The sequence below is a fragment of the Gorilla gorilla genome, chromosome 8 (assembly GCF_029281585.2).
Source record: "Gorilla gorilla gorilla isolate KB3781 chromosome 8, NHGRI_mGorGor1-v2.1_pri, whole genome shotgun sequence".
In the NCBI taxonomy this organism is placed as follows: Eukaryota; Metazoa; Chordata; class Mammalia; order Primates; family Hominidae; genus Gorilla; species Gorilla gorilla.
The window spans coordinates 45352238-45373687 of record NC_073232.2 but is presented as its reverse complement, the minus strand read 5'-3'; the positions used below and the strand labels follow the sequence as shown (position 1 = coordinate 45373687).

The following is a 21450-nucleotide window of genomic DNA, read 5'->3' as shown; positions in this document are numbered from 1 at the left end:
GTTTACAAAGTGCCTGACACTGCGCTGGGCTCTGGGGCAGGGCAGGGGGAAGCAAACAACCGCAGGGTCCCTGTGCTCTACAGATGCTGAAGGGGTGCTACAGAGGAGGAAGGGAGCAAAGGGTGGATGAGGGAAGGCGGAGGGCTTCTTGGAAGAGGCAGTGATCAAGCTCATCCTGAAGGCTGAGTGTCTCTCCACTTCCTGGACCACCTCTCTCTGCCTCTGACTGCCTTTCCAGTCTCTGTGACTTTGCTAAGGCAGTAACTACCATGGAAGGAAGCACTCCTTTGTGAGACAGACAGACAGACAGACAGACACACACACACCCCTACCTGCCTGTGAACTTCCTCTCCATGTACCTAACTCCAATTCTGCCTGCCTATCTGCAAGATCATTCCCAAGGCAGGACTGTGCTCCAGGCCTCTACAGTGGTGCCTGCATTCCAGGGGTGACATACATGCACATACACACACGCACACAAACACACTCGGGCACATGCACGCACACACAGGCACACACACAGGTAACTGCACTGTATCCCCTGCTGCCCCTTGCACTTGGTGGACAGTCAATAAGTATCTGCTGAATTCGATTAAATGGGATGGTTTGCCTAAATGCTTGGGAGTCTTGGGGTAATTGATGGAATAAAATGCCCTGGCCAATTCAAAGCAAAAAAATATATAAGACACAATTCAAGAAAAATAGTGGAGTGTAAAGGGGTCTCCTAGCTGGGCAACCTCAAAGAAACCCATTTTGCCGTCACCTTTCTTCATGGGATGACTGAGGCTAACCACGCCCAGCTGGCTTCATTCACCCCAGGGAGCCTGTGAAGATTCAACAAGATAACATTCAGGAGGCGCCCAGCACAGGGCCTGGTACACAGATGCTACTTGGCCAGGACCAGCTCTGTATTTTCACCTGGTCCAAGGGCACACACACTCAGTCATTGGCAGTCAAAGGACAAGCAGGCAGGCGCCATCACTCAGTGGTTTTCAAACCTCTTTGACCAGGACCCACAGTAAGAAATGTCTTACACAAATTACACACTGTTGCAATGAAAGTTCCACAAAACACTTATTCTCAGGATGAGGTTGCACACTGACGCTTGTGTCTTTCATCTCTGTTTCATTTCTAAGCTGATCTCACAACTGCTTCCAGGGAAGTTGGGAAAAGCCCTGCCCTCACTCACCCAGAGTGTCAGAGCCGCTCTCCACCGTCTCGTTGACCTTCCTTGCTACTCTGGCCACGGCCTCACCCATCTTCTTCAGCATGCAGACACAGGTGTCCTGCCGCCAGCCCCCAGGCTGGTCTGCTTCTCACAAAAGGGCCTGAGCCTGGGGAAGACGCAGTGCCATGAAGTGCCCGCCTGCCAGCCACGGGCCCACCCAGGCATCCCCCTCCAGCATCCTTCTCCCCCAGGACCCAGGCTGTCAGGAAGCCTGCAGGGAGGGCCCCAGACCACTCACCTCCTCTTGCAGGGCCGAGAGCTCAGGCCACATCCAGCTTGGCCTTTGCACAAGCTGGTCTGCCAGTCTGGCAGCTGGGTTCTACTGGTTTTCTGGGAGGATCAACATGTGTGACCTCACCAGACATGGGGACCAGGTCTGAGCCAGCAGCCAGGGAGGTGTGAGGACTCAGGGGTGTGCTGGCCTGTGATTCACTCTATAGGCAGGGCATTGGGAAGGAGGTAGGGCGCAGCCAACTGCAGGAGAAAGACACCTGTCCCTCCATCCCACAGCCTCTAAGCTGGTCCCCTGTCCACACCCTGCCCAGGACAATTTCCCCAGCTCCCCTGTTCACTCCACCCATATCTGCCTTGTGCATGGCAGGAAGTGGGGACATGAAGGCAAATCAGAGCCCTGTGAGCCCATCAGAACACACGGACTGGTGGTGGGTGGTCTCTAAGAATTCCTTTCCCATGTGCCAATAGGAAGGAGAGGTTACAGTACTAGCCTGCAGACCTGATTATCAGCCTGATGCTGAGTTTATCTGCAAGAAAAGCGGGCAGGGGCCGGGGGGTGGAGATGGAAATGAGAGAAGAGAAATTGGATCACTAGAGGAAAAGAGGCTGAAAGAAAGGTGAGGAAAACAAAATGATAAGGTGTTAAGACATAAGGACTTGCAAACACCCTCAACTCCCTGTTTATTACAGAGAAGGAAATGAGCACAGAGAGGGGCTAGGTGACCTGGCCAAGGTCAAAGTGAGTAAGTGGCAAGAATAGGGTCAGCCCAGCTCCATAGCCAGTGCTCACTTTTTTATAAAAATAACAGCACCCCATGGAGAGAGGAATGAGCTCAAGTCCAAGGTCAGCACCCCCCTTTGCCCCCAGACCCCAGTCCCAGCTTCACAGACAGCTCAAGAAGCTCCAGTGAACTCACTCCAAGGGCCAAAGGCAGAAGAAGGTGAAGGGCAGAGAGAAGGGGCATGGGGACAGTGCTAAGAGCTAACAGTCACCAATAAAAAGTTCCCACGTGGTCAACTGGACAAGCAGGGCAGGCAAGGCCAAGCCAGGGCTGGCCAAGCCCACCCATCTGCTTCAGGGAGTTACTGTGAGTTTAGTATGTGTGTGCATTTCCACTAAAGAGGCTGACACTAAAGGTTTGAGACACACACATACAGAGCAGTGGGAAAACACTGATTTTGGAGACACATCAAATGCTCAACACCCCCATTTATTGGCTGAGAGGCCTTGGGAGAGTTTCTTTACTCCTCTGAGCCTGTTTCTTCTTCATGTGAATAGGAGATCTAGTAATACCCAACTTGCTAGGTTAATATGAGGATTGAACAAAATATATACACCTGTCTAGCTCAGAGCCCAGGACACGTAAATACTCAATAAAAGTTAAGAGGATAAAGCAGTGCATATGTGGATGTAACAGCAGCATATAACCCCAGTTTAATACTCAGGTGAGTCTGAACAAAACACTGAGGGAACTCATCTTTGAGGAATGAGTGGAATTTCTATCTGTCCACCTCCAGGAAATCTCCTCTTATTGCCTCAGTGTTCTCTCCTTCCTCTGAGTTTCAGTAGCACTTAATGACTTAGCACAAGTCACCTGGATTATTTATGAGCTTTTAAATATACACTTGTCAGCCGGGCGCAGTGACTCATGCCTGTAATCCCAGAACTTTAGGAGGCCTAGGCAGGTGGATCACTTGAGGTCGGGAGATGGAAACCAGCCTGACCAACATGGTAAAACTCCGTCTCTACTAAAAATACAAAAAAAAAAAAATGGTCAGGCATGGTGGCTCACACCTGTAATCCCAGCACTTTGGAAGGCCGAGGTGGGCAGATCACCTAAGGTCAGGAATGCAAGACCAGCCTGGCCAACGTGGTAAAACTCCATCTCTACTAAAAATACAAAAATTAGCTGGGCGTGGTGGCGGGCGCCTCGGGAAGCTGAGGCAGGAGAATCACTTGAACCCAGGAGGCTGAGTTTGCAGTGAGCCGAGATTGTGTCATTGCACTCCAGCCTGGGCAACAAGAGTGAACCTCGCGCTCAAAAAAAAAAAAAAAAAAAAAAATTAGCCAGGCATGGTCGCACACGCCTGTAATCCCAGCTACTCGGGAGGCTGAGGCAGGAGAATCGCTTGAACCCAGGAGGGGGAGGTTGCAGTGAGCCGAGATCGTCCCATTGCACTCCAGCCTGGGTGACAAGAGCAAAGCTCTGTCTCAAAAATAAATAAATCAACAAACAAACACTTGTCTCCCCCATTGACCTGTGGGCAGCTTGGGGCCAGGGAATAGACCTATACTGTGCTTCTCGCCACACACTGAACACAGGTGCTTAGTTAGTATCCCCTAATGGTGATGATCAACAGACATCATTTGTGTTTCCAATCTGAATACAGGTCAAGAGACTCTTACAACAAATCTAAGACACTGTCTAAATTGAGAAGGGTCAAAAACCAAATGCCTAATAGTGCCAGGTGGCCAATCTGCATAAGGCGAGCCAGTGCAGGGCAGAAGGGAATAGAAAGGACTGTGGCAAACTGGACCCAACAACTTCACCATGCTGACTCGAAGACCGTACCCCTAAGCCTAAATCATAGCCATGTTGCTAGCATCTTGGTGACTTGTTCTAACCACTTTATGAATGGGAAAGCTCAGGACCCAAGAGGGGAGGCAAATCAGCTAGATGAAAACAAAAACCCCAGGTATCCTAAGTCCCAGCCTAGGACTCTTCCCACCATTCCATGCTCCCTCCTTTCTCCATCTCCAATTCATCATCAATAATCATAAACATTTATTGAGCATCTCCTAGGTATGAGGGATAAGAAGGAAGAGGGAGAAAGAAATGCAGGAAACAGCTCCGACTTGCGATTCTGATGAGGAAGAGCTTTCTGAAGAACAGCACTGAAGCAATCCTGGCCTCACAGCAGAGAGGGAAAGGAAGGGAAGCCACCAAGCTGCCCAGGGTCGGGGGTAGCCCTGGTGGGATCACCTGGGCTGAATACTTTCAATCAGGCACTATGCCTGCAATTTTACTAGCTACCACCAGGTGGGGAGGTGGTGCCTTAGACCAGCGGTCCCCATCCTTTTCGGTTTCCTGGAAGACAATTTTTCCCACTGTAGTGGGAGAGGAATGAAACTATTCCACCTCACATCATCAGGCATTAGATTCTCCATAAGGAGCACACAACCTAGATCCATCGTATTCGCAGTTCGCAATAGGGTTCAGGCTCCTAGGAGAATCTAATGCGGCCGCTGGTCTGACAGGACGCAGAGTTCAGGCGGTAATGCTTACTGGTGCTCACCTCCTGCTGTGCAGCCGGGTTCCTCACAAGCCACGGACCTATGCCATCCACAGCCCAGGGGTTGAGAACCCTTGCCTTAGACCACTGATGAAAACTAGTCAGATTAAAAATTTCACCACTGGTGGCAAGTTCAGACGTCCTATTGTGTGGGTCAGAGTGTACACAGGTACAGGAACAGAAACAACATGTAAAGTCTAGGTGTCAGGGCAATTCAGTAGGAAGAAGGGCCCCTTCCTTCTATGCCAGAGGATGGAGGATGCTCTGAGTACAGCAAAAATGTGCTCGGGACCCCCAAAAGGTTCCCGCTGCTTAAAATCACCACGCTTATTAACTAGCTGGGAAGCCATCCTCCCTTCACCTAAAACTGCCCCTTTCTCCACAAGGAAGAATTGTTTCATGAAGTCCAGCTGACAGGCCTGAGCTCCTCAGGGTACCTGGTCAATGCCATCTGCAGGGATGGTGGTAGTGGAGAGTCACAGAGTGTTCCAAAAGGCAGAAACAGACACCATCAGCCCACATGGGCCAGATCGCCGCTTGGGGCACCCCAGCCAGCTGGCACTACTGGTCCCAGCCAGTCCCAGGCAATAGAGGGTAGGCCTTTGAAAATGTCAAGGAAAGCACTCCAAATCCCAGAGACACTTCAGCACAGGGTCGAAGCTCATACTCACACTGCCTACATCCTCAAAGCATGGCCCTCTCCACACACCCTCAACCCCATTCCTCAGAGTGAGCATCCTGGTCCGGTGAAATGTTTAAACCCAGCAAACGTCTCCTGGACACCTTCCATAAGGCCCCCACTGTGGGAGTAAAGGGGCAAAGACCGGGTATGGGCTAGAACAAGCTTCCCACTGGGAGGCAGGATGAGCCTGATAGTAGTAAGGCTACAGGGCCAGGCCTAGGGGGGCATGAAGGCACATGGCATGGCCGGGGGAAGGGACAGGGGTGAGCAGCAGGTGCACAAAGAGATTCAGGAGAGAGAGACAGGGAGCCAATGGGCTCCCAGATTACTGAGGAAGGGAACTGCAGCCCTCTTACAAGGCTGTCCTCTGCTTCTGTGTAGCGAACTAAGAGAAGTTTTTTGAGGAAGGCAGCCGAATCCATAGTTTTGCAAAGTTAACAGTGTTGTGAGCAGTCCCATTTGTAAAATGGAAATACCACCTTCCTCACTGGATTATTGTGGGAAGTAACTGATATGTAACTTTTGGGAAAGGACTTTGCAAACCATTACATGTTTCCCACACCAAGGCATTACCAGTAGGTAATCAAACAGGTGTAGAGAGGAAGTTTGGATGTAATAAATTAAATGCCAGACAAAAACGTTGTCCTGCTTTGGGGGAGCTGGCAATACAGCCCTCCTGTCCCTATAACCTGGTTTCACCTGGACTCAGGCTGGCTGGGGGAGGGGTGATTTTTGCTTAAACCCTGACCTGGCCCCCTGACTCCAGCCCTTACCATCAATAACTCTACCTTATCTGCAGTCCGGAGACCTCTGCAAAGGAGCCGCTGCGACAGCCCGTCCCCACCATCTGCTCCTATATTTAGTTACTGGTGTTGTCAGTTGGGAACGTTAGAGCCTGGCAGCGGCTCGGATGGGCAACCGGAGCCTCCGGAGCCATGTGTGCAAGCTGGCCCTACCGCTGGCTCCAGCTCGGGCTCTGGACCATGCCAAGCCGGGGAGCGGGTGGGGAGGTGAGGAGCGACCCAAACAGTCCCAAACCCCCCTTCAGATCAGAACGAAGTTGACCCACTTTCCCACCCCAGGGAAAGAAGTCCGCTGGGACGTGAGCGGGACCTGCTGGCGCCTTGTTTTTGTGGCATGGGGTTCGGGAAGCTCAGCGCGTGCTCCCTCGCTAACATATAGGCATCCTCGGACTGAGCCTCCAGCACTACGCGCGGTAGCCAGGCAAGGGTCCCCCCGCCCCGCGTGCCAGGACCCGCCTCACCCCCGGTGCCTGCAGCCAATGGCACCTCGTCCGCTGGCCCGGCAGGCGGGGACTGGGAGAATAAAGCTGGCAGAGAGAAGAATGGTAGTGATCGCAGAGGCCCCGGGGCTCCCACGCTGCCCGGAGGCCGAGAGGCACGCTCTGGAGCAGGCGTCTGCAGCTCCCCAGAGCGGAAGCAAACCCCGAAAGTGTCGCTTCGGGGACGAAATGCACAGCAGCCTCTCCAAGCAAGGGCGCCTCCCGCGAGGAATGGAGGCCCGCCTGGGAGCGGTTCTCCGAGCTCCCTATTCCCTGGCACCTCTGCACCCACTCCCCTGAACCATCGGGGTCCAGGTGCAGTGAGCAAGCAAGAGCCCGCGCATGCCGAGCCCCTTGGCACCGCCAGAGCCTCCGCTGGTGCACCGCTGCTCTTTTCCACCGGGTGACCTGGGGGAGGGGAGGGGACGCTGCAAAAACCGGAACACTTCTCGCCCTCTCTCCCCCAGCCCCTGCAACGCTTGACCTCGGACTACATTTACTTTGCGTGGCAAGAAGCGTGTGGTCCCGCTCCGGGCCGCTTTTGGCTCCACTTACGGCGACAATGCCTCCTAGCGCCCTGCGCAGCGCAGTCACGCTCCCTCCGCCGCCGGCGGCGCCCCAGGCGAGTTCCGAGCCGGCGGGGCGGGGCGCACGGGGCTGCGGGATCTGCGCGCGCGGCCACTCCGCCAATCCCAGCGCCAGGACCGGCGCCGCGGCAGGAGCAGGCTGGGCCCGGAATACGCGCAGCCAATCAGCGCGGGAGCGGCGCGCGCGGGGGTGGCGCGCGGAAGGGCAGCCCGCGCGCTCCCGGCCGCAGGGAGTAACCGCTTTGTGTGCTGCTTCTAGAGTGAGAACGCCTGAGGGGGCGGAGATACAGAGTGGGATGTGCAGTACATCCCAGGATCTCTAGGACCGGGGCTCCAGATTGGGTTTTCTCGAGGGAATGGAGTTGAATTAGCCAGATCAGGGATACTTCGAAACACGTGAACATGGAGCATAGGGAACTTTTCCTATGATGACTTCGGGTGCCCATTGAGGTTTTTAGTATATGCAAGGCCCTGTGCCTCGGCCCTGCGTCTCGGCCCTGCGTCTCCAATCCTAATGTTCTCATCTATAAAATATGACTTGAGGGCGGGGCGCGGTGACTCACGCCTGTAATCCCAGCACTTTGGGAGGCCGAGGTAGACGGATCACCTGAGGTCGGGAGTTCGAGACCAGCCTGGCCAACATGGCAAAACCCCCGTCTCTACTAAAAATACAAAAATTAGCCAGGCGTGGTGGCAGGCGCCTGTAGCCGCAGCTCCTCGGGATGCTGAGGCAGGAGAATCGCTTGAACCCGGGAGGCGGAGGTTGCAGTGAGCCGAGATCGGCACTCCAGCCTGAGTGGACAGAGTGAGACTCTGTCTCAAAGAAAAAAAAAAAAGAATATTTAATTCCGCCTCTGGGGGTCTAGGCAGTCAAAGAATACACATTCCCTTGGGCCTCGATGGATGTTAAGGGTTACTTATGCCCTCTCCACCCCCAACAATATGTTAAAGTTCATCAGAATGTGATCTTCTTTGGAAGTAGGGCCGTTGCAGATGTAATGAGTTAAGGTCATGCTGGAGTAGGGCGGGCCCCTAATCCACTGAGACTGGTGTCGTTGTAAGAGAAGAGACACAGAAGAGACGCACAGGGAGAACCACCGGTGATGATGGCGGCAGGGATCAGCTGATGCATTTCCAAGGCCAGAAGTGCCAAGCACTGCCAGCAGGGACCAGAAGCTAGGAATGGGCAGAGAATAATTCCTCCTTCAGAGCCTCCAAAAAGGAACTAACCCTCCAGACACCTTGATTTTGGACTTAATAGCTTCCAGAGCTGTAAGTGAATAAATTTCTGTTGCTTTACGCCACCCAGTTTATGTCCATTTATTATAGCAGCCCTAGGAAAAAACTACAATAGGTTAGCAGGAATAAAGAGAAGAGGATGATAAATATCTCCAAAGTAAGTCTTTTGAAACTGAATGCTTAGTATATGCAAGGCCCTGTGTCTTGGGGTATACTAACATGAATCAGACACAGACCCTGCCCTCAAGGGGTTACCAGTCAAGTGGATACTTAAGTAGCCATGTTTTCTGACCCCTTGTGCCTTCCCAGGGAAAACTATGGAGACCTCTCTCAACCCATCAACACCACATCCCTGCCAGATATATAGCAAGTACCAGATATAAATAACTAATGGGTAGAGTCCCATTCTGCCCAAGCCGAGATGCTGCTTGCCACTGTGGACAAAGCAGGCATAGCTACTTCTGTTTTCACTGAAAACCAGCATGACACTTCTACCCAACTTTTACACGTGGATGTCTTCTCTCCCCTGCTAGTCCATACGCAGACTTGAGACAGCCAGTACAGTGTTTCTGTACCCATGGTAAGGGCTCAGTATATACTGCTGGCTGATGGCCCCAGCCTGGGGTTTCCAACATTCATGCTTTCCCTCAGACAGTCCCCTGTCCCAGGCAGTTCATCCTGGACCCTCTAACTCCACAGAGACAAGATCCCTCCCTAGCTCAAATCCACCTCTTCTATTCCTACTGTTTGTGCTTCTCCAGAGCACTTAGTGCATTATACCCATTATTCTATCATCTCTGCACAAGTCTTTACTCCTGAGAGTCTGCCTGATTGCAAATACCAGAGCTTGACACATGTTCAGTGCTTGTATCCATCAGTGTTTCCTGCATAATAAAACACCCCAAAACTTAGATGTGGCTTAAAACAATAACTACTTATTTAGTTCATGATTTTATGGGTCAGTATTTGAGGCTGGGCTTAGCTGGGCAGTTCTTCTGGTCTCAGCTGGACTCCCTCATGCATACGGGTTCATCGCCAGGCAGCCAGAAGGCTCTGCTTCTGGGAAGTGGCTAGCTGCCAACTGAGGCAAGTAGGTCGCATGTCTCTCATCTACTAACAGGCTAGCCTAATTTGTTCACATGGAGCTGCAGGGCTCCGAGAGCACGAGTGGAATGGCGCAAGGTCTCTCAAAGTCTAGGCTCAAAATCGGCACTAGTCCACTTCCACAGTTGTATCGACTAAACCAGATGGCAAGGCCAACCCATGTTCGAGGGTGAAGAAATAGACTCCATCTCCTGATGGGAGAAGCAGCAAAGTCACATTGCAAAGAATATGAGTACAGGGATGAGCAGAGAGTTGGGGCTAATTTTGTAATCTGTCACAGGACTCCATAAGTATTCTCGGGCTGGGCTCTGTGGCTCACGCCTGTAATCCCAGCACTTTGGGAGGCTGAGGCGGGAGGATCACTTGAGCTCACGAGTTCGAGAGCAGCCTGGCAACACGGTGAAACCCCATCTCTACAAAAAATACAAAAAGTAGCCGGGCATGGTGGCGTGGGCCTGTAGTCCCAGCTACTCAGGAGGCCGAGTTGGGAGGATAGCTTGAGCCCTTGAGCCCAGGAGGAAGACCAGCTGTCAAAAAAAAAAAAAAGAAGTATTCTCACAATACCTATTGGGTACTCAGAAAATACTTATCAACAGTGGTAAGATTTTCAGTCACTATGTTTACTGACTCCATTCAATGCAGTCAGTTGGCAAAATATTATCCCTCGCTGTTAGGGTCTACAAGCCTCACGCTGTTCGTGGCCGTTTTCAGTTTCAGAACAGCCAGTGAGGGAATCAGCGAGGTAGGGCTGTGCAAGGGAAGCCCCTGAGGCTTCTCGGTGAAGCAGCTCAACTGGCCCCAAACAAATAGTCTCCTCCGAGGAGATCCAGAGCATCTTTACAGGCCTGGACCCCTTAGCGAGGTGGTCCAAGCCTGGCCACCTGAGTCAGAAGCTGTATACCCTGAACAGACTCGGATGTTTGCCAGGGCTTGGCCACAGCCTCCGGAGATGTTTGAAATCCTTGCAAATTACTTGCAGATAGGAAGAGTCTTGTGCTAAGACAAAATTGTTCTGTGGTTATTCCCTGAAGGGTCTGACCCCCACTGGGCAGGATAAATTCTCAGGGCACTTGTAAAAGGGACAGTATCCCATTGACAGAGTCAGCATCTCAACTCCTGTGACTGAAGACCCTGATAGAGTCTACTTCTCATCAAAGAACTTCTAGGCCTGCTAATTAGTTAATTTGTGCGCCCACCCCACATCCACCAGAAAAAAAAAAAAAAGATATGTTGTAGTCCTAACCCCTAGTACCTCAGAATGTGGCCTCACTTGGAGGTAGGGTCTTTACAGAAGGAATCAAGTTAAAATTGAGGTCATTAGGGTGGGTCCTAATCCAATATGATTGGTGTCCTTATAAGAAGTGGTTATTGGTAGACAGGCAGACATGCATAGAGGGAAGATCATGTGAAGAGACACAGGGAGAAGATGGCCATCTACAAGCTAAAGAGAAAGGCTTGGTACAGATCCTTCCCTCACAGCTCTCAGAAGGACCCAACGAATACCTTGATTTCAGATTTCTAGACTCCAGAACTGTGAGACAATGAATTTCTGTTGGTAAGATACCTGGCCTGCGGCACTTTGTTGCAGTAGCTGTAATACAATATAAAACCGTAAATCTCTCCTTTTCCATTCTATTCTCCTCATATTGGCCCTTATCTCACACTTCTTGAAAGAAAATCATCTTTGCCAGGTGCGGTGGCTCATGCCTGTAATCCCAGCACTTTGGGAGGCTGAGGCGGGTGGAACACCTGAGGTCAGGAGTTCAAGGCCAGCCTGGCCAACATAGTGAAACCCCATCTCTACTAAAAATAGAAAAAATTAGCTGGGTGTGGTGGTGGGTGCCTGTAATCCCAGCTACTAGGGAGGCTGAGGCAGGAGAATTGCTTTAACCCAGGAGGCAGAGGTTGCAGTAAGCCGAGACTGTGCCATTGCACTCCAGCCTGGGCAACAAAAGTGAAACTCCATCTCAAAAAAAAAAAAGAAAAAGCAAGAAATTAGGGAGGTAAGGGAGGGAGGAAGGGAAGGAGAGAGAGAGAGAGACAGAAAAAAAAGAAAAGAGAAGAGGCCGGGCACAGTGGCTGACGCCTGTAATCCCAGCACTTTGGGAGGCCGAGGTGGGCAGATCACCTGAGGTCAGGAGTTCGAGACCAGCCTGGCCAATACGGTGAAACCCTGTCTCTACTAAAAATACAAAAATTAGCCAGGCACGGTGGCGGGCACCTGTAATTCCAGCTACTTGGGAGGCTGAGGCAGGGGAATCGCTTGAACCCGGGAGGCAAAGGTTGCAGTGAGCCAAAATTGGGCCATTGCACTCCAGCCTGGGTGACAAGAGTCACCCAGGGCCTCCGTCCCAAAAAAAAAAAAAAAAAGGAAGAGAGGGAGGGAGGGAGGGAGGGAGGGAGGGAGGAAGGGAAGAAGGAACATTTAAATAAAAACAAACCAAGAAGGTCCTTCCTTCCACAGGTATGAGTCAGACCCTGCCCCCACACATCATCCTGTTTCTCACTCTGTCCTCCACCTGGGGCCGCACCTCTCCCTGGAGCTGAGCTACCAACAGCCAGGAAATAGAGGTAGCTCCAAGTCACTGCCATCCTAAGGCAGAAAAGTAGTTCCCCCAGTACCTCTTCCAGAAGGTTCAGCCTGTTGAGAGGTGCCCACCCCTCTTACCCTGCCAGGTACTGCAGGTTTACGAAAATTAGCAAGAAGTAGTCAAATTAGCAAGAACTCAAGGCAGTTGTGCTCTGCTATGGAAAATACGATTCTAATCAAAGGTGACTCAAGAAGCATTTCTCAAGCTTCAGTTGTTGCCATACCACCTTCCTGATTTTTGCTATATCTGAGCCCCACCCAGTGGTGAGCTGGAGTCACTTGTGCAGACTTGGAGCTTGCTCCTTCTGCCCATTTTTTCCCAGCTCTGGGTACAGTGCCATCACCTGGATTACTAGAAATAGGCATGGTGGAAGAACTTACACCATAGAAATCAGCACACACTACAAATCATGACTTTTTTTTTTTTTCTGAAGGAAATGCTTTACCAACACACCATAGTATTATTTACTTATATTTTTCCTTCAACTCACTTTTTAACTTAAAAAAACATTTATTTTTAAAAAGGAATTTTATATCATTCCACAAGTGGAAAATAGTATCATTTGCCATAGACAAAAAGTAACCTTAAAAATAGGGCCTTGGGTCTGGGCCCAGTGGCTCATGCCTGTAATCCCAGCACTTTGGGAGGCTGAGGCAGGTGAATCACTTCAGGTCAGGAGTTTGAGACCAGCCTGGCCAACATGGTGAAATCCTGTCTCTACTAAAATTACAAAAATTAGCTGGGTTTGGTGGCATGCACCTGTAGTCCCGGCTACTTGGGAGGTTGAGGCACGAGAATCGCTTGAACCCAGGAGGCAGAGGTTGCAGTGAGCAGAGATCACACCACTGCACTCCAGCCTAGGCAATGGAGGGAGACTCCATCTCAAAAAAAAAAAAAAAAAAAAAAAAAAAAAAAATATATATATATATATATATATATATATATATGGGGGCTTGGTTGGGTGTAGTGGCTCACACTTGTAATCCTAGCACTTTGGGAGGCCTAGGTGGGTGGATCACATGAGGTCAGGAGTTCAAGACCAGTCTGGCCGACCTGGTGAAACCCCATCTCTACTAAAAATACAAAAATTAGCCAGGTGTGGTGGCACACGCCTGTAGTCCCAGCTACTCGGGAGGCTGAGGCAGGAGAATCCCTTGAACCTGGGAGGTGGAGGCTACAGTGAGTAGAGATCACGCCACTGCACTACAGCCTGGGCGACAGAGCGAGACTCCGTCTCAAAAAAAAAAAAAAGGCAGAGTCAGTCTTTTAGAATCCAGTCCTGGTTGTGACATCTATACTTGAAACTGCCTTTGCTAAGTTATAACTGAGGAAATTATGACAGTGAAAGAAATCACACCTAACTGACTCTATCTTGCTTCTAATCCTTAAGCTGTCCTTGTTCATGCCTGGGCGTAGGCTGAACTAACTTTGGGAAGGAATTCAGTTCCTGATTTTACTCCGAAACAAAATTGATAATAGCCCTTTCCCGAAAAGACTCCCTTCTTGTGGCCGGGCACAGTGGCTCACGCCTGTAATCCCAGCACTTTGGGAGCCCGAGGCAGGCAGATCACGAGATCAGTAGTTCAAGACCAGCCTGACCGACATGGTGAAACCCCGTCTCTACTGAAAATACAAAAATTAGCCGGGCGTGGTGGTGCACACCTGTAATCCCAGCTACTCAGGAGGCTAAGGCAGGAGAATTGCTTGAACCCAGGATGCGGAGGTTGCGGTGAGCCGGGATCATGCCACTGCACTCCAGCCTGGGTGACAGAGTGAGACTCTGTCTACAAAAAAAAAAAAAAAAAAAAGACTCCTTTCTTGCCAGGGACCAGTCTGCCTTTGCAGGACTAACAAATTAGCTACAAGATTAGAAATTACAGTTTAGGGGGGTGCCCGCGAACCAACGGTTAGCGGTGGCAGGGGCTGACTGAGAGCGTCTGCTTGATAATGGATTCTGAATTAATGCATAGTATAGTAGGAAGCTATCATAAACCTCCAGAAAGAGTATTCGTTCCCTCATTCAACCAGAATGAACCATCTCAGAATTGCCATCCTGCGAACTTAGAAGTTACCTCTCCTAAGATACTTCATAGCCAAAATAGCCAAGCTCTTATTTTAGCCTTAAAAACTCTTCAGGAAAAAATTCATTGTTTAGAGCTGGAGAGAACACAAGCTGAAGATAACCTGAACATTCTTTCCAGAGAAGCAGCACAGTATAAGAAGGCCTTAGAGAATGAAACAAATGAGAGAAATCTGGCACATCAGGAGCTGATAAAGCAGAAAAAAGATGTAAGTATACAGTTAAGCTCAGCCCAGTCTCGTTGCACTCTTCTAGAGAAGCAACTAGAATATACAAAGAGAATGGTTCTCAATGTAGAGCGAGAAAAGAACATGATCCTAGAACAATAGGCCCAGCTTCAGAGGGAAAAAGAACAAGATCAGATGAAGCTGTATGCAAAACTTGACAAGCTTGATGTCTTAGAAAAAGAGTGTTTTAGACTTACAACAACTCAGAAAACTGCTGAGGACAAGATTAAACATTTAGAAGAAAAACTTAAGGAAGAAGAACATCAACGTAAGCTATTTCAAGACAAAGCTTCTGAGCTTCAAACTGGACTTGAAATCAGTAAAATTATGTCTTCAGTTTCAAATCTAAAGCACTTCAAGGAAAAGAAGAAATCTTCAAAGAAAACTAAATGTATAAAGAGAGGACCACCTTGGCAAATTTGTTCAAAGTTTGGAGCACTGCCTTTTGTGGCTGAAAAGATGAGGCAACATCGTGACCCACATATCCTTCAGAAACCTTTTAATGTGACTGAGACTAGATGTCTCCCCAAGCCTTCTAGAACAACTGCCTGGTGTAAAGCTATTACTTACTCCTGACTCAGGAAAGTCCATTTCCATTTGTGACAATTTATCTGAACTTTTGATGGCAATGCAAGATGAGCTGGACCAAATGAGCATGGAGCACCAAGAACTACTCAAACAAATGAAGGAAACTGAAAGCCATTCAGTCTGTGACGAGATAGAATGTGAACTAGAGTGTTTAGTCAAGAAAATGGAAATTAAAGGAGAACAAATCTCCGAACTGAAGAAGCATCAAGACAGTGTAAGAAGGCTTTAGTAAGAGATTTTAATAAAAAGATAAAATATCTGAAAAAAAAAAAGAAATTACAGTTTAGGGGTCATGCAACCTTTGGCTCCAAGAGTGTGAACCTCCCCAAATTGCTCCTGGGGGTAACATCACTATTGTAAAACCTAAGATCAGTGCTTGAGATATTTTCCAGACCCTGCACTCGATGGATCAGCTGACACCACCCAGACAGGTAATCTGGCTCAACCAGTTCTGCCATTGCACCCAGGAACAGAAGACAGCGAGAAAACCTCACTTTAACACCCTATGACTTCATCTCCATTCTAACCAATCAGCACTCCCCACTTCCCAAGCGCCTGCCTACCTGCCAAATTATCTTTAAAGACTCTGATCTCCGAATGTTCAGGGAGACTGATTTGAGTAATAATTAAACTCTGGTCTCCTGCACAGCCGGCTCTGTGTGAATTACTCTATCTCCATTGCAATTCCCCTGTCTTGATAAAGCGGCTGTGTCTAGGCAGCAGGCAAGGTGAATCTATCGGGCGGTTAAATACTCTTGTCCTATTCAACAGAAGCAAGTCACTAGGTCCAGCCCACACTCAAGGGGACTGAATTACACAGGGCAAGAATACCAGGAGGTTGAAACCATTGGGAACCATGTCAGCTGGTGCCAATCACAGTGGCTAATACCAACATTTCTTTTCTTTTTTTTTTTTTTCTGAGACAGAGTCTCACTCTGTCGCCCAGGCTGGAGTGCAGTGGCCCCTGATCTCGGCTCACTGCAAGCTCTGCCTCCCAATACCAACATTTCTTATAAATGGAATAGACTAAGGAAACGTGGTGGCTCACGCTTGTAATCCCAGGATTTTGGCAGGCCGAGATGGGCGGATCGCTTGAGGTCAGGAGTTAGAAATCAGCCTGGCCAAAATGGCAAAACCCCATCTCTACTAAAAATACAAAAAAAAAAAAAAAGCAAAAGAACATTTCCCCTGTGCATCCATTGCTCCTTTCCCTTTTGCCTGTTTTTGTTTGTTTGTTTGTTTTTGTTTTTGTTTTTGTTTTTTTTAAAGCCATACAGAGCCAACACAGAGCCAGATACGTCACAGTCTTTCAGGTTCTCCCTATGGGACTAAGAGGCAGAAAAGACAGAAACAGAGAGAGGCACGTAAATATTTAAGAGAAAGAAAAGACAAGTCATTGTAACTGATTAGATATGAGGAGTAAGGAAAAAGAGGAATTGAGGTTGACCTTTAGTTTTTGGCTGGAATGATCAGAAGGATCGTGATGTCATGTACCAAGAGAGGGCATGCAGGGGAGAGGGGAACTGGCAGGGGGAGACAGCAGGCTTTATTTAGGAGACATCCAGTTAGAGGGACACCTGGAGGAAGTTAGATATCTGAGCTGGGGGCTTAGCAAGGAATCTAGGCTGAAGCTACAGATTTGGGAACCACTGGAAGAAGCTGAAGCAACAGGAGCGGGTAGGCTCACCTGAGGGAGGTGTGGAGCGAGAAAAGAAGAAGACCAAGGGCAAAACCTGGGGAACATCAACACTTCTGTGAGGGGCACTAGGGCAGCAGACGAGATAAAGACCAAAAAGGGCAGGGCGTGGTGGCTTATGCCTGTAATCCCAGCACTTTGAGGGGCCAAGACAGGAGGATCATTTTGTTGTGGGAAACAGAGGACCAGAGAGACAGATATGGGAAACAGGAGGATTTATTTATTAACAGGACTTTTATAACAGTTTGTGCCCAGGAGTTCGCTGCACAGCCTTGGCAGTATAGTGAGACCTCATATCTCTCTCTATATATATATAAAAAAAAATTATTATTATTATTTTTTTTGAGATGGAGTTTCACTCTGTCACCCAGGCTGGAGTGCAATGGTGTGATCTTGGCTCACTGCAACCTCTGCCTCCTGGGTTCAAGTGATTCTCCTGCCTCAGCCTCCCAAGTAGCTGGGACTATAGGCGCCTGCTACCATGCCTGGCTAATTTTTGTAGTTTTTAGTAGAGATGGGGCTTCACCATGTTGGCCAGGCTAGTCTCGAACTCCTGACCTCAGGTGATCCTCTCGCCTTGGCATCCCGAAGTGCTGGGATTACAGGTGAGTCACCATGCCCAGCCAAAATTTTTTTTTAAAATTAGCCAGATGTGGCCAGGCATGGTGGCTCACGCCTGTAATCCCAGCACTTTGGGAGGCTGAGGCGGGCAGATCACAAGATCAGGAGATCGAGACCATCCTGGCCAATGTGGTGAAGCCCCGTCTCTACTAAAAATACAAAAAAAAATTAGCTGGGTGTGGTGGTGTGTGCCTGTAATCCCAGCTACTCTGGAGGCTGAGGCAGGAGACTCACTTGAACCCGGGAGTTGGAGACTGCAGTGAGCTGAAATTGCACCACTGCACTCCAGCCTGGTGACAGAGCAAGACTCTGTCTCAAAAAAAAAAAAAAAAAAATTAGCCAGATGTGGTAGCATGGACCTGTGAGCCCAGCTATGTGGGAGGCTGAGGCAGGAGAATTGCTTAAGCCCAGGAGGTCTATGCTGCAGTGAGCCCAGATCACACAGCTGCACTCCAGTCTGGGCAATAGAAGGAGGCCCTGTCTCTATCTACCTATCAGTTGAAGATAGTGGAGAATACAAGACTAAGAATGCTGAAGCCTCTCAACCTTATTTTTATAGCACAAAATGGAGCCTTTTGGATAACCCTCTATCTTAGCTCAGGCTACCATAACAAAATACCATAGACTGGGTAGCTTAAGCAATAGAAATGTACTTTCTCACAGTTCTAGAGGTTGAGAAATCCAAGACCAAGGTGCTGGCTGATGGTTCCAGTGAGGGCTGTCTTCCTGGCTTGTAGATGGCCACCTTCTTTCTGTGTCCTCACATCATGCTTGCTTCAGGTTCTCTCCCTGTTCTTTTTTTTTTTTTTTTTTTTTTTCTGAGACAGAGTCTTACTCTGTCGCCAGGCTGGAGTGCAGTGGCATGATCTCGGCTCACTGCAACCTCCGACTCCCTGGTTTAAGCGATTGTCCTGCTCCAGCCTCCTGAGTAGCTGGGATTACAGGCACACACCACCATGCCCAGCTAATTTTTGTATTTTTAGTACAGATGGGGTTTCAACATGTTGGCCAGGATGGTCTCAATCTCCTGACCTCGTGATCTGCCTGCCTTGGCCTCCCAAAGTGCTGGGATTACAGGTGTGAGCCACCATGCCTGGCCTCTCTTCCTGTTCTTAAAAGGGCACCAGCCCTATTGGATTAGGGTTCTACCCTTATGGCCTCATTTAACCATAATTAACTTTTTATGGGCCCCATTTCCAAAGACAGTCACTTGGAAGGTTAGGGCTTCAACATAATAATTTTGAGGGGAATTCCTTCCATAGCACCCCTGGACTCACCTTTCTATCTATCAGCTATTTGGCATTTTGTGGGCTTTATTAAAACTGCCAAGCTGTAGCTCCCTCCTCCTCATTGCACCCCTCTCTTCTCCCCCTGCATTTCCCTTCTCTGACCATGAAGGTAGAACTCATAGGGAGGATATGGTTAAGAAAGTTATCTGGGGATCAGAATACAAGATGTTCTTCTAGAAGGAACATCTAGAAGGAGGAAGGACCCTGGAGTTTCCAAGAGAAGCCAAGCCCTGGGGTGGCTCAGTGTGACTGTTTTATGGAAACATATTCCCATCAAGGATGTTCCCAAACACGCTTTAGCTCCAGTTGTCCAGATATGTCACAATAAAAGTGAGTTTTGGCTGGGCGCAGTGGCTCATGCTTGTAATCCCAGCACTGTGGGAGGTCAAGGTGGGCAGGTCACTTAAGGTCAGGAGTTCGAGATCAGCCTGGCCAACATAGTGAAACCCTGTCTCTACTAAAAATACAAAAATTAGCCAGGTATGGTGCCAGGTGCCTGTAATCCCCAACTACTCAGGAGGCTGAGGCTGGAGAATTGCTTGAACCTAGAAAGCAGAGGTTGCAGTGAGCTGAGATCGCACCACTGTACTCCAGCCTGGCGGCAAAGGGAGACTCCGTCTAAAAAAAATAAAACAAAACAACAACAACAACAAAAAAAACAGTGAGTTTTTAGGACTACATCATTAAACTTTTCCCTGTGCCATTTTAGCCTCTAACCACTGAGCAATCCAGCCCCTGCCTATCACTCCACTTCTCCTCACTCTGAATGTCCTACAAATCATTTATTTATTCAAAAGATATTTATTGAGCACCTTACATGTGCCAGACACTGTGCTAGTCCCTGAGAAAAAGTGGAGAACATGACAGGCTGCTTTCATAGAACATACAATTTTAGTGGAGGGGAAGATATTAATTGAATCCTCACACAATTATAACTGGACAGGTCATGTGGAGGAGAGGCACACAGGGACATGAAAGCCTATGACAAGGAGATTGGGCCTTGGCAGAGAGGGTAAGGAAGGCTTCCCTGACAAAATGAATCTGACTGGGAAGGGGATTATAAGAGGTGCATAGGAGTCAACTAGGTGAATATTAGAGAATAGTTTAGTTTCCTGTGCTGCATATAAGAAATAATAATGAATTTGCTCAACTTTTTTTTTTAAACAACAAACTCAGTGGTTTAAAATAACACAATTATTATTATTATTATTTTGAGAAGGAGTCTTGCTCTGTCACCCAGGTTGGAGTGCAGTGGCATGATCTTGGCTCACTGCAACCTCCGCCTCCCAGGTTCAAGCAATTCTCCTGTCTCAGTCTCCTGAGTAGCTGGGATTCAGGCACCCACCACTACACCCAGCTAATTTATATATATATTTTTTAATTTTTAAAAAATTTTTATATTTTTAGTATCAATGGAGTTTCGCCATATTGGCCAGGCTGGTCTTGAACTCCTGACCTCAGGTGATCCACCTGCCTCGGCCTCCCAAAGTGCTGGGATTATAGGTTTGAGCCACAGTACCCAGTGAAAACAACACAATTACTATTATTATTATTATTATTATTATTATTATTATTATTATTATTATTATTTTGAGATGGAGTTTCACTCTTGTTGCCCAGGCTGGAGTGCAATGGCACAATCTCGGCTCACTGCAACCTCCGCCTCCCAGGTTCAAGTGATTTTCCTGCCTCAACCTCCTGAGTAGCTGGGATTACAGGCACACACCACCACACCAGGCTAATTTTTTTGTATTTTTTTAGTAGAGACAAGGTTTCACCATGTTGGCCAGGCTGGCCTCAAACTCCTGACCTCAGTTGATCCACCCACCTTGGCCTCCCAAAGTGCTGGGATTACAGGTGTGAGCCACTGCACCCAGCCCAAAACAACACAATTATTATATTGCAGTTTCTGCAGAAGTGGGTCCCTTGCAATGCTTCAGTTAAGATGTGAGCCAGGGATGAGTTCTCACGTGGAGTCTGCTTCCAAGTTCTCTTGGTTCTTAGCAGAGTTTATTTCCTGTGGCTGTAGGACTCATGTTTATTTAAAGCTAGTGTGCATGACAGAAGAATCTAGAGTGAGTCTACTAGCAAGATGGAGTCTTATATAACTTAATATAAGCACAGGAGTGACATCCCATCACCTTTGCCATATTGGAATCACAGGGCCCACCCACACTTAAGGGTGTGAGCACCAGGAGGTGGGGATCATGAGGGCAACCTTAAAGTCTGTTCACCACAGAGAACCAGGTAAAGGGAATAGCATGTGCAAAGACCCTAGAATGGGAGGAAGCATGGCCTGTTTGAGGAATAGGAGCACAGAAAGTGTGAGAGAGAGGGTGGGAGAGGAGGACAGACCATGCAGGGCCTTATTCAAGATCCCAAGAGTTATGGGGAGCCATGGAAGAAAGAGTGATGGTGCAATCCAATCTACATTGTTCGTTATTGCTACCCCACAGCTTCTGAGTCCAGTTCAGTGTGGATGGATGAATTACCCATCCAAACCCAGCCAGAAGATATGGATGCAAGGAGTTGTCACCAAGGCAGGTGGATCCCATGGCTAGATGGGAGCTCCATGAGGTCTACCCTTGTTCATCCCTGAGCCCAAAGCCAGGACCATTCCAGGAGCTGGGCAAATACTTCTGAGTGAATTCATTGATGGATAAATGGAAGCCAAGTAGCTTGTCTACAGCCTGCATGGAGAATCAGAT

General features: G+C 48.8%; 1 protein-coding gene and 1 pseudogene across 11 annotated transcripts in view; one reads left to right on the top strand and one right to left on the bottom strand.

The window, feature by feature from the left end:
- LRRC20 (leucine rich repeat containing 20) overlaps positions 1 to 21450 on the bottom strand; it is a 108371-nt gene that overhangs the window by 78745 nt on the left and 8176 nt on the right. The window contains exons 1-2 of one of the 11 annotated variants that reach the window (XM_063710034.1): positions 7221 to 7358; positions 1190 to 1334 (exon numbers count right to left, since the gene is read on the bottom strand). The exons of 2 other annotated variants lie outside the window; for them this stretch is intronic. In XM_063710034.1, coding sequence (XP_063566104.1) covers positions 1190 to 1271 — 82 coding nt within the window. In that variant the 5' untranslated portion in view covers positions 1272 to 1334; positions 7221 to 7358. 8 more of the 11 variants (XM_063710033.1, XM_063710030.1, XM_055353586.2 and 5 more) reach the window with 8 other exon arrangements.
- LOC101140192 (centrosomal protein CEP57L1-like) lies at positions 14141 to 15377 on the top strand (annotated as a pseudogene).